Raw genomic sequence first — 16,766 nt, 5'->3', positions numbered from 1 at the left:
CATCTTTGAGGACCTGAAGATGCTTTCTCCACCGCTGAAAGTGTATACATCATAGGACCTTTTTTTCTTTCTAATATCTATGGTGGTATTCTGCTTTCATCTGTAAGCCATTCCGTAACTTTTCATAAGCTTACAGGAAAATTGCAATTCTGGACGATTTTTAGTGGTCTGTAGCTTACAGGAATACGTAACTATTTACGATAAGTAGTTCAAAAGTGACACTGTCAATGAGATAGTGACAGAAACATTTCCAGAATTGCATTATTTACGAATCTGTTAATCTGAAACTTACAGGATCGTACGCTACATATTTGTAACTTACGAATGAAAAGCAGAATACTTTCTGTATCTTCAAAATCCACTATGATGTTGCTTAATTTCTGTATCTGCATTCATTTTTCGTGTTACGAGGAATAAAATGTAGTTTGATCCCTTCTTTCATTACCCTTCTGATAATTATTGGCTCATGCGTTCCTCCATCCTGACTAATGGAAAATGCTTCACTTTTCGATGTTCATCGCATATTTTAAGTACAAGTTCGTAGCAAAATGATCCGAAAAAAATGAACTAGCTCGGAACGCAATCCACTTTCCGTTTGAACTCCTCCTGCTGCATTTCGTTTGGGCGATTGAAGCGTGTAATTTGCACCATTTCACCTTCCCATACACTCCGAGTGGCCTTTTCAAAGCAAAAATGAACTCGTGCAACTATGCATATTGATCACTCCTTTGAAAAATCAGGCAGGCATGAATGGCTTCTAACATGTCGTCATAAAGTCCCAATTAGCATTGTACGGAGTATACATTTCTGTATCATATCTGTATCATACTCGATACCATTTTTCTATTCGAATCCACCCACGCACGGAACAGGGTATTTCGCCCACGAGCCCGTTCCCAAAACGTGGATTCAATCAATCGGTCAAATCAAGGGACAGTCCGATAGTTTCAGTGTATATTCCGTCAGACATGAATGATATTTTCGTGAAAGCCCCATTCTTCCTTTCCCGGCCATTAGAGCTAATGCGGAAAAACGTCAACTCATTCTGCTTTCGTCCACAACTGTCCGCGGGGTTATATGATTGAGTGAGCTGAACCGAAAACAAGTTACGAACAGACCGGGTGTACGACAAATCCCGATTAGAGGGAAAATTCCCAGTTCGCAATTTCAACGATACAGAGAAAGTCATATCGCTGTGTTCACGACGTGAAATTGTATTTCTTGACATTGAGTTTCGTTATTTTTCGAGGCGGATTCAAAGGGAAACTCGATATGTAGGTTAATTATACTAGATAGGCAGGTATATAAAGCTCCAGTTGGACTTTTGCTGGATATGACTCCCGAAATTGGATGGAATATCGACGGAAAAACTCAACTTTCAAGGATGTTCGTAGAGCTGGGAAGATCCAGATATCTGGGCCTCGAAATAAACTGCCCTTATGGGAATTCACCAATTCTTTATATACAGAGTGTCTCACGAAAAACTTAACATAGTTTTATGATGACTATATAGTACTAGGGGAGCCAGACTACAACAATTATAGGACAAGGCTCTACGTTTCTGAGATAATGGATAATTTATTCATTTGGTCAGAACATTTCGTTTGCTATAAACCCTTAAACTTCCAACAAATATTCCGGATACTCGGCAAACATTGTCATCTCAGATCATTGGCTGGTCATGTCAACCATATAATTATTGTGAAAGGGTATATCGTAACCTCAGTTTTTATACAATTTATTCAATTAGCTACATTTCGAGACTTTTAGTCTCTTCTTCAGGCTGAAATATATGACAGTTACATAAACACGATGAAAATCCTCTAGATAGAAAGTAATCAACATGAATACCTGTATAACATTTACAAATATTTGTATATTTAACTTTTATTTACTTGATACTTAAACACCACAATTAATACTAATAATTCATCACAAACAAATATTCAGACATTTCAAAAATAAGTTAAACCAGCTCACCTATGAATATTAGATAAATAGACTTTTTCCTTTGAAACATTGTTTAAAATCAATTGTCATATTTTTCAGCCTGAAGAAGAGACTGAAAGTCTCGAAACGTAGCTAATTGAATAAATTGTATAAAAACTGAGGTTCCTGGTGACTGATATACCCTTTCACAACATATAATATAGGAACGATATAAAAGCCTAGTCTCATATAACTATTGTTATTATTTGATTAGCCTTTCGGGAACTGCGACTATGTAGATCTTTTGTTCTCTACCCTACTCATTAATAGGAACCCAAGGATGTCGTCAATGGTGTTGATGAAACCTACAACATCCTTAGGGGCCTTGGCCTTTACCTCGTGAGTATCCAGGACCGGTTTCCCCATACGAATGGTTCTTAGGCCAGCCAGCTCTGGACACTTGATTACCATGATTACCTATTTATGCTTCTACAAATCTTATCTGCGGACTCTATACAAATGATATTTCGGTACAAATATCATTTGTACCGACAATGCCCTGTGAGCAGTCCCTCCATCACCAAAAGCTCAGCTCTTGACAGCTTTAGCAGTTTTCTGGTGTAGGTCGGTGAAATCATTACGAATTTCTTCGACTGAGTAAGTCCAGGAGTGTTTCTGCAGAGGATTTCTGTTGCTCAACTTCCATTGCTGGACGGCAGCCTCATATTTTCAAGCCCCCAGAAAGGCTCATGTTGCTGCTCTTGTTGCATCGGCTTTTTCAATTCCTTCAACACCACAATGCCCTGGTACCCATACTCTATTGGCTCTGGCCAGTTGCTTCATGGTATTACGACACTCCAATGTCACCAGAGATCCCTGGCAGCGTGATTCTAGGGACTTCAGAATGGCCTGGCTATCCGTTGTGATATAGATATGCTCCCCGTATCAACCATACCAAAAGAGCAGATTTTTGCTGTCCGGTCTAATACAACACCCTTCTCTTTTATGTTTCTTTCTTTTAAGAAAATTTGAATTTCTTGTGTTTTCGTTTAGTTGAGATCAGCTAGGATTGATTCCTGTGAATCCCTGGACATAAATCAAGAGCAAAGTTAGACAATTATTTCATTTAAGACTCATTTCAGCAGTATCAATTGCTGAGAGGGAAGATTATCAACATAGACTCCTGAATCGGTTTATTAGAATGGTGAAAACATTTGACATGAAAATACCTGAAGGCAAAACCATATGTATGTCATTATGAAAAACGCCTATAAGATGCAAATTCGAACTTGAGGGAAAAATTATCCAACAGAAAATGTGATTAAGATACCTTCACATAGAACTTTCGGGATATGGCGATGTTGAGGAGGGAGTAACAGAACAAACCACAAAAGTAGCAGAGGTAGCAGAGTGTTTCAACTGAACAATATGGTTCAACAAAACATAAGAACACCAAAACCAGAACCCACAAAACGACAATCAGACCCAATATGATATAATATATTGTTCGAAAACAGGACCTGATACTGCAGAGAATAAACGGTTGCTAGAGACAAGGGCAAGAACCAATGGATCTTACACACCCACAGAATGAGTGATAAAATAAGTGTTAGAATACCATGTGACAAATCAACTCTGGGTCACAGAAATTGGGTTCGGCCTCGAAAAACATGAAGCAATAACCTGAGCGCAAGCTAGGTAAAGGGACGCAGAATGATCGTGTGATTTTGCCTTATATCGAGAAGGAAGAAGAAGGCTTCTTTCTTGTAGTAGCACAATTCAGAAGCTCATCTATTGCAATGGAGAAAATTGATAAAAGGCTAGAAATGAAGGCCTAATATGCACCACACGTTCGCAAGATTAAAATTATTCATAAAATGTACCTGTAGAGATCCATCGAGATTCCAATTGAAGAGATACCTCGTGTATAGATTAATCTATTGACCCTGTGATACGAGTTCCATCCGCCAGACCCCCACACAAAAAGATTTCCATCTTGTTAAGCATTTTGCAGATGAATTCAGATATAGTAGATATAGTTCGGTAGGGAGTTCACTATAGAGTTTGAAACGTAGGTCGGTGAAAGAAACCAAGCAACGTGCGGATAGTTGAACACCTTAAAAATCTACCGATCTGGTAATTAAACCAGACAATTCAAGAGAGCAAATTCTTCTGTCTCCACGTCAGAATAGCAGCATTTAAGATGGGGTTGCCAAATCATTATATAAAGTGCTAAATTGAATGGCATTCTGTATCGAGAATCAAGTACCACATAGCCAATGACAGCAAGTTGATGCCTTTGAGCTTCGTTGAATTTCACCACCATATACACTAGCAAATCGATACCTAGAACCAAGGTCTCCACATGAATAGGACCATTGGAATCCGGTGCTCTTGAAATCTTCAAAGATTCAGACAAGAACTTCTTTCTTCATCAGAAACCTATTTCATGAGGAGGAGGATCCAATGCTTTAACTGAGAGACTCTAATCATCTCCTTGTCGATGTTATCTATTCTTCGGTGTATTCGGAAAATGTAGCTACCAAAGCATCAAATAAGCTAGGATCTGTTCAAAGCTATAAAATGTCTCTCGTCATATCAGTTTCTTCTACTTCACAAGGTCTAGTTCAGACCAAGACCAGGTTAGATAATACAACTTTAGTGTTTGTTGCTCCGTACTATACATTCTTGGATTCCTGTCATACGAGGGAGTACGACTGGTTCACTGCTCAACACAATTCAACAGCTACAGCAATTATGCCAGCTGCTGCCAGTTTTTTTTATACACTCGTTTCTTTGATTTTGATTCTCAGCTTTAACTTCAATAAGGTGAGCTCTGATTGTATTTCATGTCTTGAATACAGCACGTCCTTAAATTATATTTCCTGTATATGTTCTATGTACATGAAGTTGTATTTGAAAAAACCTGCTTCCGACGAGATTCCCTGAAGAAGGCTGGGAAAGCTATAAAAGAGTGATGAAAATAGCTCAATAAATACTACTACCAATTCTCCATTATCAAAGTAATTCATATCAATAGTAGTATCGAGCTAACTCGAGTCAAAACTATTTATGACTCATTGTTCTGATAATGTTGAGGTTAACACGGACAATAACAAATGAGCGAATTTAACCTGCAGGTAACAATATAACAGCGAGAAGTCCGCCAAACAATAACAACTGTTCATCATCCTAGGCGAATGAGTCCACACAGCACAATACCTTCTTTTATGAAATAAGGATGAATTACTACCACTGTCCTTTGATATAATTCAGATCAGACAGTTTCTGTCCGAAATAATGGGTTCGCGCGAGGGTTGATGGCTGGGATAGATATGAAACTAAAGCTAGAGAGAAAGACGACACAATTCCAACGTATCCTCCATTAATGTCGTGAAACAAGCGCTGATTAAATAGACGTCTTGTATCCATTTAGTGAGTCGCCTGCCAGATGAAATGAAGGTGTATCATTTACGAATTAACGTTTCGCAATCTCAGAGAATGCGTAGGCTTTAGTTGTCTAGGTTTGTCTCATTTTTTCAGTTATTCTGGTTTCAAAGTGATTGATGTAGGTTGGCAGAGCGAGGCGGGAAGTATATACCTACTAAGATGAAGAGTGATATATAACTTTTGTAGGTTCACTTGAGGGACGCAGTTTTGCTACTAAATGCGGTTGAGGAAATTAGGAATCATTGGTCATTCAGGAGGTTTTTGGGCTCTGGCCACAGAGGCCAGAGTTGTGATAAGGCATTGTGTTTGGGCTTGACTCGTACTACAAGACCGTGAGTGTCTGAGCATTGTGCTCTCGAGTACTTTCTAAGGGCAAATTTAACTCAGAAATAAAGGTTTCGTCACTTAAAAGAATCCACCATCCAAAATATGTAAATATCGAAGACTCAACCAGCAAGACAAGGCAGTTTCGACTAATCCAGTATCCGATTCATCACCTGGGGATAGAAACGAGTGCAGATTAGGAATCCGAAGACGCCTTAGATCCTCAGAATGTTATAAGCTGATCTGTATATTTATAACTTGAGAAATCGCTTACGCTGATCTGGAAGAGAAATATTTTCCTAGACCTTTATCTTATTCAATACTCCCTCCCTCCATTTAAAGCACCATATTTCCCAGAAAAGGGTCTTTTTGGTCAAACACCGGAATGATGTAGGGATTCTGTCTGACCTTTCGGATAATTCCGCGCATTCAATAAATTTGAGTATTTTGGAAGAAGAGACAGGAGAGAAGGCAGGCGAACAATTTATATCCCAATTCAGCCTAACATTTCGTCCGATATCGATGAAATGGATGAAGGGGATACGGCGTTGGAGACGTATAGAATCTTAACTGTACCAAAATACTTGCCGAAATGAATTGCTTCCACTTCTGAAATGAACACTAAGATGGATCGATTTCAAAACAATGACTTTCCTGAAATATCGCTGAACTAAATCGCTCGCTCGCTGACAAGCGTATCTGCACAATTTGGAATTATTGCAATACTCTTATATGAATTTTTCATGCAGTAGTGAAAATATACAATCACACACATAATTGTACAGGCTTTACGGATGCAGAACATTTCAAGTAGTCTGAATCAGTGTTCGAAATTTACACCAAACACTCTTTGAAATGAATTGCCAATAAAATATTGGCATCGTATCAGTATTTTATGTACCGTTGGGGCGTTGAATGAGGGAGAGCGCCCACCAGAGTAGCGTAACACTGGCCTCTGGCCTGCAAGATTCAAAAGAAAGGACTGGACTTGAGAAAACGAATAATGATTGCCGTTATCATTTAGTGTTTTGAGTTTTTTAGTTCATTACATATTTTCATTTCTTGGGTCCACTTCAGTGTTGTATGATCGTTTGAAGTTGTATTTCCATTTTGTTTTCCATAAAATATTTGATTATGAAAAAAATCCCAAAATTTATGTATTCGCGTATTCAGTGTGAATTTCGCTTCTTGAAAATTTTGCTTCAAACAGACATTCCAATAATGTCGTTTTAACTTGAAGTTTACAGCATTAATTCTGTAATTGAAAATATTTTCTATTTCAACAAGTTTCACCACTATAAATACTAGTGAAAGAAACTTAACTAAATTTTTGGAATATCTGACTCAAACCATTTACTCCGAAAAAACAGTACCTAATACAATTAGAAGAACGCTGGCAACTTGACAAATCCAAAAAATACTATCATTATCTACAGGGTGACCGGATTTAAGGTTGATGTACTCATCAATACTTCCCCGACAGCAAAACTAATGGAACAACAAACTCAAGCCGAGGGGACACACTGAAAACTGCAAAAACACATTTCTTGGAATTGTGCGGAGAAAGAACTTTCCTCCCATTTTAATTTTATTTTACGATTATGACAAATGTTGTTTTATATTAAACTATCCTGAAAGCGCGGAATATATATCACTTCCTAATGTTTATAACCCGAGTTTTGCTTTTGTAAGGAGACATTATTATCCCGAATAAAATTTATTGCTGACATTTCAGAAAGTTCTGAGGCGGACCGTGTACAATTGTATGAAAGGAATTCAAGAATAGGAGCAATTGTGAATGGGAATATTTTGTATGGAGTCATAAACTTCAGCGGAGTAAACAGTGCGAATGGAAATTCTTGGATTTTGTTCGTTATAACATCCTTATCTGCTGACGAATTCATCCATTTGTATGGACATTAGAGAAGAAAGGAAACTGTGGTTGGTTTCATTATTCTAGTTTTTGCTGGTATTAATCGAACTAAAATAAAATATTGAAATTTCTTTCATTGTCCATTTTTCGACGAAACTACATTCAAATTCGGTGCCAAAATCATTAGAAGAAGAATGGCTGCCTCTGGCTCTTTCCTTTCTATTGTTTCATCACAGCAATGTCCTTTTTCTCTTTTATTATTTATCTTTTTATTTCAATTCACATTCCTTTTAGACCGAACGTTGATTATTTTCTTATAATAACTCGGTTATAGTCAGGAGAGATATACAAGATACTCTGTGCTAATTGTAACAAGTGTTATATTGGCCAAAGAATACATTATTTACGTGATAGAATAAAACAACATAAATATGACAGTGAAAATATTGCAAATTGAAATAAAATGGCGTTTACTTTACATCAAAAGACTATGGGCCATTCGTGATCAATATTTTGTCAGCTTATGTTAATTGTTGGTGTCATTGTCATAAATGTGGAAATAATATCTGATAAGATAGATGTTTGCATTGTGTACCTGCTCTATAAATTATTGATTCCTTAAAATGTCTAGATGTTTTTAAGAAGCGTACAATATTGTTTATCCTAACTAAGTAATTTATTTTCATGTTATGTCATTTTGTATGTTTTATAATATATTTTTGTATTTTTGTCTTGAAAAAGAAACCAATTTGTTTCGAAACGTCGGCATTGTCACAAACAGTGTCCAATATTCCCAATAATTTCTTCTTCCTCATTATTTTTTTATATAAAGTTTCGAGTTCAGCGTGATTGCATGCACCAGGAAAAAAATAGTTAGTTGTCAGCTTTTATGAAACGATTAGTGTTTCGAATTCTGTCACTTTTATATTTGTTTCGCCATATTTCCAGACCAATTGGATCCTTTGAAAAATTCGAACGTTATCTGCAACAAAAAAAAACTACATGAAAATATCACGGACAAAGTGGATGGCAACTCGAACATCCACATTAGCACAATAGAATTTCGCTCATGGAAAAAAAGCGCGTATATTGCATTCAAACGCGTATAGCGATACGATCCAAAAATACAAGCCTCGTTATTTTTTCACCTGGAAACTGCAATTTCACAGCATTCTGCGATGATATAATTATTTTCCTTCACAACGTGCGGATCGTTACCCGCGCCCAGAGGCTGCGGACTATATTGTGTATTTTCCATACCGGGGGTCGTTATTTAAAAATTCTAATTACGAGCGCAAAATAATCTGTTTCCCCAGCGCAAATCGCGCAAAAACCGGTTTCAAGGCGGTTAACTACCGACTCTGATAAAGCGGCAGCTATATTGTAGTAAAATGCAGCTAGATTATTTTCTAGCCGGTGGAAGGGAGATTCACGGGTTGAAATATGGCGCTGGAAAGTTTCTGTTGGGTAGATAAAAGGCGGAGTTGCATCTTCGGGTTTTCAAGGAAGGATGAAAGGGATTACTTTATTCCGAAGGTATTAAAAGTTGCATAAATACTCTGGGCGGAAATGTGGAATTGAAAATTCCATACCTTGGATCGTAATCCTGGAAATTCTTCAGAAGAATTGAAACGGGGATTAATGGTCTCAGGTTGGGTTAGAAGAAGCTCGATTTTCAATCCATTCTTATCGTCGTATCTGATTCAATCGAGCCTAATTGTTGATATAGGAAACGAATTATCTGTGAGTTATTAAAATACTCTTTTTTTATAAGTTCAGTTAACAATGGCCGCTCAAACTATTTTTGATTTTTATTGATGACCTATCCCTTGAGTCATAATAATATTCACTTTACAAGTGAGCTTTCGAATAGTGCAATTCTTTGGATATTTTTTCCACACAAAAAAATAGATACCTTCTGAAATAGCTGTTTTTTCATTGAATTTCGAGATTTCTCAAGGAATCCTATAAATTTAAGTCAGTTTAGGGAGGAAAAAAATTCAATTTTCCCGAAACAGTAGATTCTTGAGATCAAAAGAAACACTTTCTTCTTCTACCATTTTTTCCGAATCGGCCCTGATAAAAAGATTTGACCATTTCAGGTTTTCATAATGGGCTGTGCCACGCCTAGAAAATCAGACCTCACCTTCAGAATAACCAGTTAATCTGTGACACTACACATCTGTGCATCTTTTGAACAGAGTGTCATTCAGCCAAAGTACCCAATTTTTCAAATTTCACACATACATTTCATACATAAACTCTCATAAAAAGATATAGCCATTTTAAGCTTTCTTGATGAGCTTTGCCACCTCTGGAAAAACAAAATTTACTTAAGAATAACTAGCTAACTCTGTGACACTACGCATCTGTGGATCTTTCAAACAAAGTTGTATTCAGCCAAATACCCAATTTTACAAATTTAGCAGATACTTTTCAATTTTTGAACATCAAATATGACTGGAAAAAGGCACAATTATACAAGAAACTATGAAGAATACTCTTATTATACAAAATGTACAAATATTCATCAGATAGTATCAAACTTAGTTTAAAGAGTTGGGTTCTTTGAATTTTTGGTATTTTTATGGTACGTAATGGTCATAATGAAAAAACTGGAAGACATGGGTGATATCTTGTATTCGAAAAAGATTTATCAAATAAATGAAAAACTATATTTCGAATTTCATTCCATTCGAGAGAACCGTTGTCAGATTGAACTAAAAATAATATTTTTTGAATGATTTTTCAACAGTTTGTGTCTTTAAAACCGTACCGATTCGGAAAAAATGGTAAACGAATATGTGTTTCTTTTGACCTCAAGAATCTACTGTGTAAATATAGGTAGTAAAAGACTCACCCTGTATATCAACCTTTGAGATTTTGTGAAATTCCCTGATAAGCATACCTATGGAAGGAAAAATTTCAACAGCACAAACCTAGCACAAAGCAGCACAAAAAAATCTCAAAAATTGACGAATATTTTAAACGTGTGATGGTGGTAATTTTGAACATTAGCTGTAGAATTGTGCCTACTTTCGAGTATTTATTAGTGTTATATTATGAGTTAATTTCTGACGATGTGTTGAACAAACAAAAAATTCTCGGTAAAATTATTCAGATTTATGCCTCGTACGAATAAGAAGCATGTGAAGATTTTTAAATTGTATATACGATTTGTGTATCCCTTTACCTGAATCAGTTTTAAGGGGAAAAAAGAAGCCTGAAGAATGGACGAGAAAAAGAATATTTTCAATTCGTTTTCTGAACTCTACATAGGTATCCTGAAGAAAGTTACTGGGAGCTTATGATTTCTGCAAGTTTCGTGGTTTTAAAAGTGAGCACAAAAATAAATTGAGGCAGTCGGACGACTAAAGATAAGGGGGACTATTAAGAAGAAGAATTTTATCCGATTCATTTAATCTGACTCTCGTTCCACGAACAATTCCAAAAGTAGGGATAAATCACTGGTTTCATATTCTCCCGACAAAACCACTACATTCAACAACACATCTATCTCCACCACTCCACCCCCCCATAAAAACCCACTGTATAACTATGAAGTTTTCGGTCATAACAACCTGCCTCCTTCTGACTGAAATAAAAATGATTTAGGTTCGGCAAAATCCTCTTGTAGACATGACAGCTGCTCTTTTACGCAGGAAAGATGCTTCTGGCTCGCACTGGAATGAGTATTAAAATTGCACAAGGTATATTGCCTTCTTCGAAGACGACGTTTATAGCGTTGGATACCGAGGCATGGGAGGGTAAAAGACGATATGAAAAAGGGGGCATGATATATGAAGGGATTTGGAGAGTGTTAGTTGACCCCCACCGAAGCAGGTAAAAAATGCTATCATAAATCACTCATATCTCTGGTCAGATTTGCGTATACTCCTATTTTATCGACTAGGATAGAGCCTTAGACGGTGGAACACTATGTTTAGAATGTCCTCGCAAAACGTTTCTGAGGAATTTAATAATGTTTGATGAATGATTATCATATTTCAATTTTTTGGTGGAATATTATCGTGAGGACGAGGATGGAGCTCGCGCCTTGGATATATGGTTATCGAAGTAGGGTGAAATCCTCGTGGGTGTGAATGGACCGGAAAGTTTGGTTCATTCACCTCATGATAGAAATTCCGGTCATGATATCTCTGAACCTAAAGAGGGACAGCTCCTCCTGTCTGTTTATGGAAATTCAGTTCTCATTTTGTTTTTTTTCAAACGATATTGTAATCTGCTTCTTTGGCTAGACTGGAGGGAATTCAGCAGCTGGAGGTTCTACACTTGGTGATATTTTCTCTTTTAAATGTTGCTAGCAACCTAATATTCAAAAGCCTCTTCAGTTACTGTCTAGTAAGCTCATAGATTCACCTTTTCCCGCTGATTCGCATTTTCGTAACTAATTTCAGTAATTTGACACTATAATTGACAGTTATTCTATTATCGTAACAAAAATATAATCAAATTTGATTACATTTTTGATGTTATGAAGAATCAAAGTCCATCTAGATCAAGTAATTCAGATCATGATTGATTTTTCGTTGTGGAGGAACTCTTTTTATTTCGAATTCAGTTTTTTTTCCTCATTTCCATCATTTCTATTCAAAGAATAAACAATAGGTTCATGAGAAATGATGAATAGGTTGCTATACAGGGTGAGTCTCTGACTCGTACAAAAATTTTAAAAGTATTTTCTGGAGGTCAACAGAAATACTTTTTTCTTCACCCCAATTTTTCCGAAGCGGCTAGGTAAAAAAATTTAGTCTGTTGAAAACCATAGGAAACTGTTATTTTTAGTTGTATCTCACAAACTGTTTCATCGAATTAAATGAATTCCGGAATATAGTTTTTCATTTATTTAATGAATCTTTTTCGAACACATGATATCACCCACGTCTTTCAGTTTTCTGATTATGACCATTACGTACCACAAAAAAACCAAAATTCAAAGGTTCCAACTCTTGAAACTAAGTTGGACGATATCTAATGAATATTTGAATTTTTTTTCAAAATATAATTATTCTTCATAATTCTCGTATAATGCGCCATTTTCGAGTCATTTGATGTTCAAGTATCGGTGAAATTTGAAGAATTGGGTACTGGCTGATTACAACTCTGTTTGAAAGATCCACAGATGCGTAGTGTCACGGATTTAGCTAGTTAGTCTTAAGGTAATTTTGTTTTTCCAGGGGTGGCAAAGCTCATCAAGAAAACTAAAAATAACTATATCTTTTTATCAGGGCCAAATCGTAAAAAATGGTAGAAGAAAAAAGTGTTTCTTTTGACCCCAAGAATCTACTGTTTAATATTTGTACGAGTCAAAGACTCTCCCTGTATAATCTGGCATTCGCAAGATATTCAACTGCTCACTGAAGTTGAAATCGGAATTTAACTAAAGTACGACTGTAAAGTGGAATTTAGCGCCAAATATTTTTGAATCCGAAATTTTTGAAGTTTTGGATAACAGAACTGAGTATTTCAACATGATTCCAATTATGAGAGGAATGTGAAGTAAAAAATTTCTTTTCTTCTGCCAGTTCTGAAATGGCTCTGAGTGGGATCTTCTGCGAAAAACTGTACTCCAGGAACATTCGTATTCTATGAAAAACTACAGGTAAATCATAATAATTTTCAGTAAGTTGAGATTATTTACACTGCAAGTGTTTTAATTTCTCAATACCACTGTCAGATGGTTGGACCTATCTTTTCAGACTTCATTTCTCAATGAATCTGTAGCACAAAAACATGTTTATTTTCAGGTGGGCGAAATCGCAGGGTAGTCCACATCATTCTGCTCATCGTAAAGATGATAAATACGTTTCTGGAAATGATAACGGGCACGATGTACCTGTTAGTCAATTCCTTATCATTGTTCAAATATTACTCATTGATCCCATTTCGTTCTGTTGCCACAACATCTATGGAATGCGCAAGATAACGCCCTGTCCTGAATTGCGTACAGACGGTTTAATTAAATGCCATAAATAAAGAGATCCCGAGCAATACGTTATGATGGTAGAAAAGGCAATTTTGTTCCCGAAAATAATTCAATACAACCAACGCAAATGTGGGTAGCTTAGGCTTTATTTGCCTATCTTCATGTTATCTTCTGAGCTGAAAATTAAAAGTGTGGCGCATTCTGCGGGCTAACCTGTCCTCGAAACAACCAGATTGACCCTGGCGAACTGAGAATGATTCATAAGCAGAGGTGAATCAAGCTGAGGCTCGCCGAATTTATAAAGGGGATTAACAAAAGATTAATGAGTTCTTGGAAGGAGATATTTTTCGAAATTAAGCCACATCATTCACTTCCCACCTCGGTTGTGTTTCATTTCGGATTTGATGAGGTTCCGGAGATATTTATAATTTCAAAGCTTTTGAAAACTTCATGATACACCCTCAGTCGTTCATTCATAATTTTGTGAAATCAATTTGTTGCAATGTGAAAGATACAGGTATGATATCGACATGTAACGATGGTTCATGAATATTTACTTTGTGGACGCATTCTCCACACAAAAATAGTTCACCATGTAATTTTTTCTTGAATTCTCATTCCCTGTCAAGAATCAAGATTGGCCCTTTCAAAGAATAGAACAATGCGACAATTTTGATGTTTGTCTCATGGACTGGATTGGAATGCATTGGACATGCATTGGAACGAAATTTGGCGAAAATGATAATCTTATTGAAACAGTCAAAACCAAATTTAATTAGGTTATACTTCAACCTTAAAATGGTCAAAGTCGACCCTGATATTCTATGCAACTTTTAAAATGAGTTTTTTTGTCAGCTTCGATTTACTCAAAAACTACCGCTTTTGAAAATTGAAGCTTCGAGAAACGCTAACTCAGACAAACACCTCTGGTGCTAGTTTCTTTTACTATATGTGTGTCTCAACTCATACTACTGTTCAAGTAGCGCCACTTCTTGTGGGACAAAAATGGAATACAGCTACAAAATTCAACATGAAATGAGCTGTACACTGATGCTAATATTGCTCCAATATCGATACCAATCGAGAAGTTCTGAGGCAGATACTCCAAATGGTTGGAGATTTCAAATCCTCCTATGTACAGGAACGGCCAGAATTGACTTCGATCAAATGAAAATCTAGACAATTGGGATTATTGTAGGCTCAAACCTCTCAAAAATCACAGACAGTTGAACGTATAATGATAACGCTCTCGTTACTTGGGAGTACTACTACATTCAAATAAACATAGTCATCGTTGGAGATAATCAAAACGAAGTACTTTTCAAAGATTATAATTCTGAAAACCATAAAAATTTCAAATGGTGGAAATCGCAGTCTATTCGAGTATTCATAATATGTATCATGTATGTATCAACCACGTTCACTTGACCAAATTGTCCAATTAGCTATTCACACTCTTGGTTTCTCTTTTCTGAATTGCGAAATTCAAAAAAGGAAAAATATTTCAAGACAATCTTTCACTATGCACTGCACTGATAAAAACCTATTATTGCCAGAAAAATGCGTCGCCAATAAATATATGGTTCAGAATTTCCCGGATGATGCCAAAACCTTTTCACTGGGGAAGTTTTTACCACCATACGTATTTCAGAATAACAATAACATCTTCAGGTGCGTGAAGGTTATACTATATGGGTAGCTTAGTATAATTCTTCACTAGTTTCTAGTAACTACCTCGAATTTCCCAAAACTGCTATCTGATCAATAAATCTGTCCAACTCACCACTTCAAACGCATTAGTGAACAGCATGGTGTACTTGATGATATTCATGTGATTTTCGAACTTTTGAACAGCCGCAGCACCACTTCCTTCACCGATACCCGTCATTTTTAATTTTGAATTTTTCCGTTTTTATTCGGTAACTCGACTCAAAACACGATCAAACTGAGACTGGCTTATTTAAACGCTATCACGCTCAAAATCTTATCTACCTGATAATAACAAAGTTATCTTACGTGATGAAATACGTATAATATGTGAGCGAACTTTTATATTGAGCAAACATTGATTGCACATACATAATGGGTATAGATACCTATACCTATGCCTGAAATTACGAATTGATAAATGTAGATTCCTAGTAGAACGAGCTTCTTTGAATCATTGTATGGAACATTTGAGTACCCCGTGTACAACCTCTGTACGATCTGTTGAGTGTTTTTTGCGAAAATTGCGTAGTTTTCATAAGGTTTTCAGAATCTATGTGCCGTAAATGACCACGTATATTCAGGAATATAAGCCACCATAATCACATAAAAGCATAACCATAACGAATTACTGTTTACATCGCCATGAAAAAGCCATTCAACATTTAATTGTTGGATTATTTCAGTTTGATGCAAATAAAGCAATGTCCTAATTGGTCAGATTTATATCGATAGTTGATCGAGCAATTATTCTGAGATAATACAGCCTATGTGCATAACTGCCTGACATGGAAATTACTGAGAATTTATAAATGCATATTAGCTCGCGTGATGAAGGCTTCGTAAAACCAACAATCAGATAAGTATTAAAATTGAATAGCATTAAAGTTCCAGATTTTGCACGAAGGTGCGGATTTTAGCGATGTTTCATTGAAAAGAATTTCCATTATTTTAATATAAGCCATTTCATGAACTACTGCGTGCCTAGATTAGAAAGATCCTTTTTTCAATAAAGAGTAATTACAAAATATATCTGGGATTATGTTTCTGACTAGTAGCCTGAATTTTTGTGCAAAAATAATAGGTTCAACATCGATTTGCTCATCGAGAATGCATCAAGTGAGAGAGAGTTAATTAATTTCAATGTGATCCGTAAAAATTGGATAAATGCCATTATGATTTCCTTGAACCATGCTCCACCACTTTATTTTCTGACTATTGATGCTCTTCATAGTGTGAATATGGGTTACATTTGTTGATTGCCAATTGGAAGTAGTGGAAATAATAACATTTTCAGAATATTTCATACTGTTTTATTCTCGCAAATGAAAGAAAGCTGCAGAAGCTACCATCAAAAGATATGTGCTCAAGGTTTCCGTATTAGTTTGACGTACGTAGTTCCACGGATTTTTCAGTCAACGAAAAGTATGGCCGACACCTTCTTAAGTTGCTGATGTTATTTTTGAGGCGAGCATCATAATGGGTTGCCTGAAAGAGAGAGAGAGAGAGATAAAGAGAGAGAGCAACCCGACCGTG

The 16,766-nt window shown here is 36.3% G+C and overlaps 1 protein-coding gene across 1 annotated transcript in view; it reads right to left on the bottom strand.

Annotated features, from left to right (window-relative positions):
* Positions 1-15,486, bottom strand: part of LOC123310167 (tetraspanin-2A) — a 106,770-nt gene extending 91,284 nt beyond the window's left edge. Inside the window, exon 1 of the mRNA XM_044893577.1 lies at positions 15,307-15,486. Coding sequence (XP_044749512.1) covers positions 15,307-15,411 — 105 coding nt within the window. The 5' untranslated portion in view covers positions 15,412-15,486. The remainder of the gene's footprint in view (positions 1-15,306) is intronic.
* Between the last annotated feature and the right edge of the window lie 1,280 nt (positions 15,487-16,766).

Source organism: Coccinella septempunctata, chromosome 3 (genome assembly GCF_907165205.1).
Source record: "Coccinella septempunctata chromosome 3, icCocSept1.1, whole genome shotgun sequence".
Taxonomy (NCBI): domain Eukaryota; kingdom Metazoa; phylum Arthropoda; class Insecta; order Coleoptera; family Coccinellidae; genus Coccinella; species Coccinella septempunctata.
This window is presented reverse-complemented; position numbering and strand designations above follow the sequence as displayed.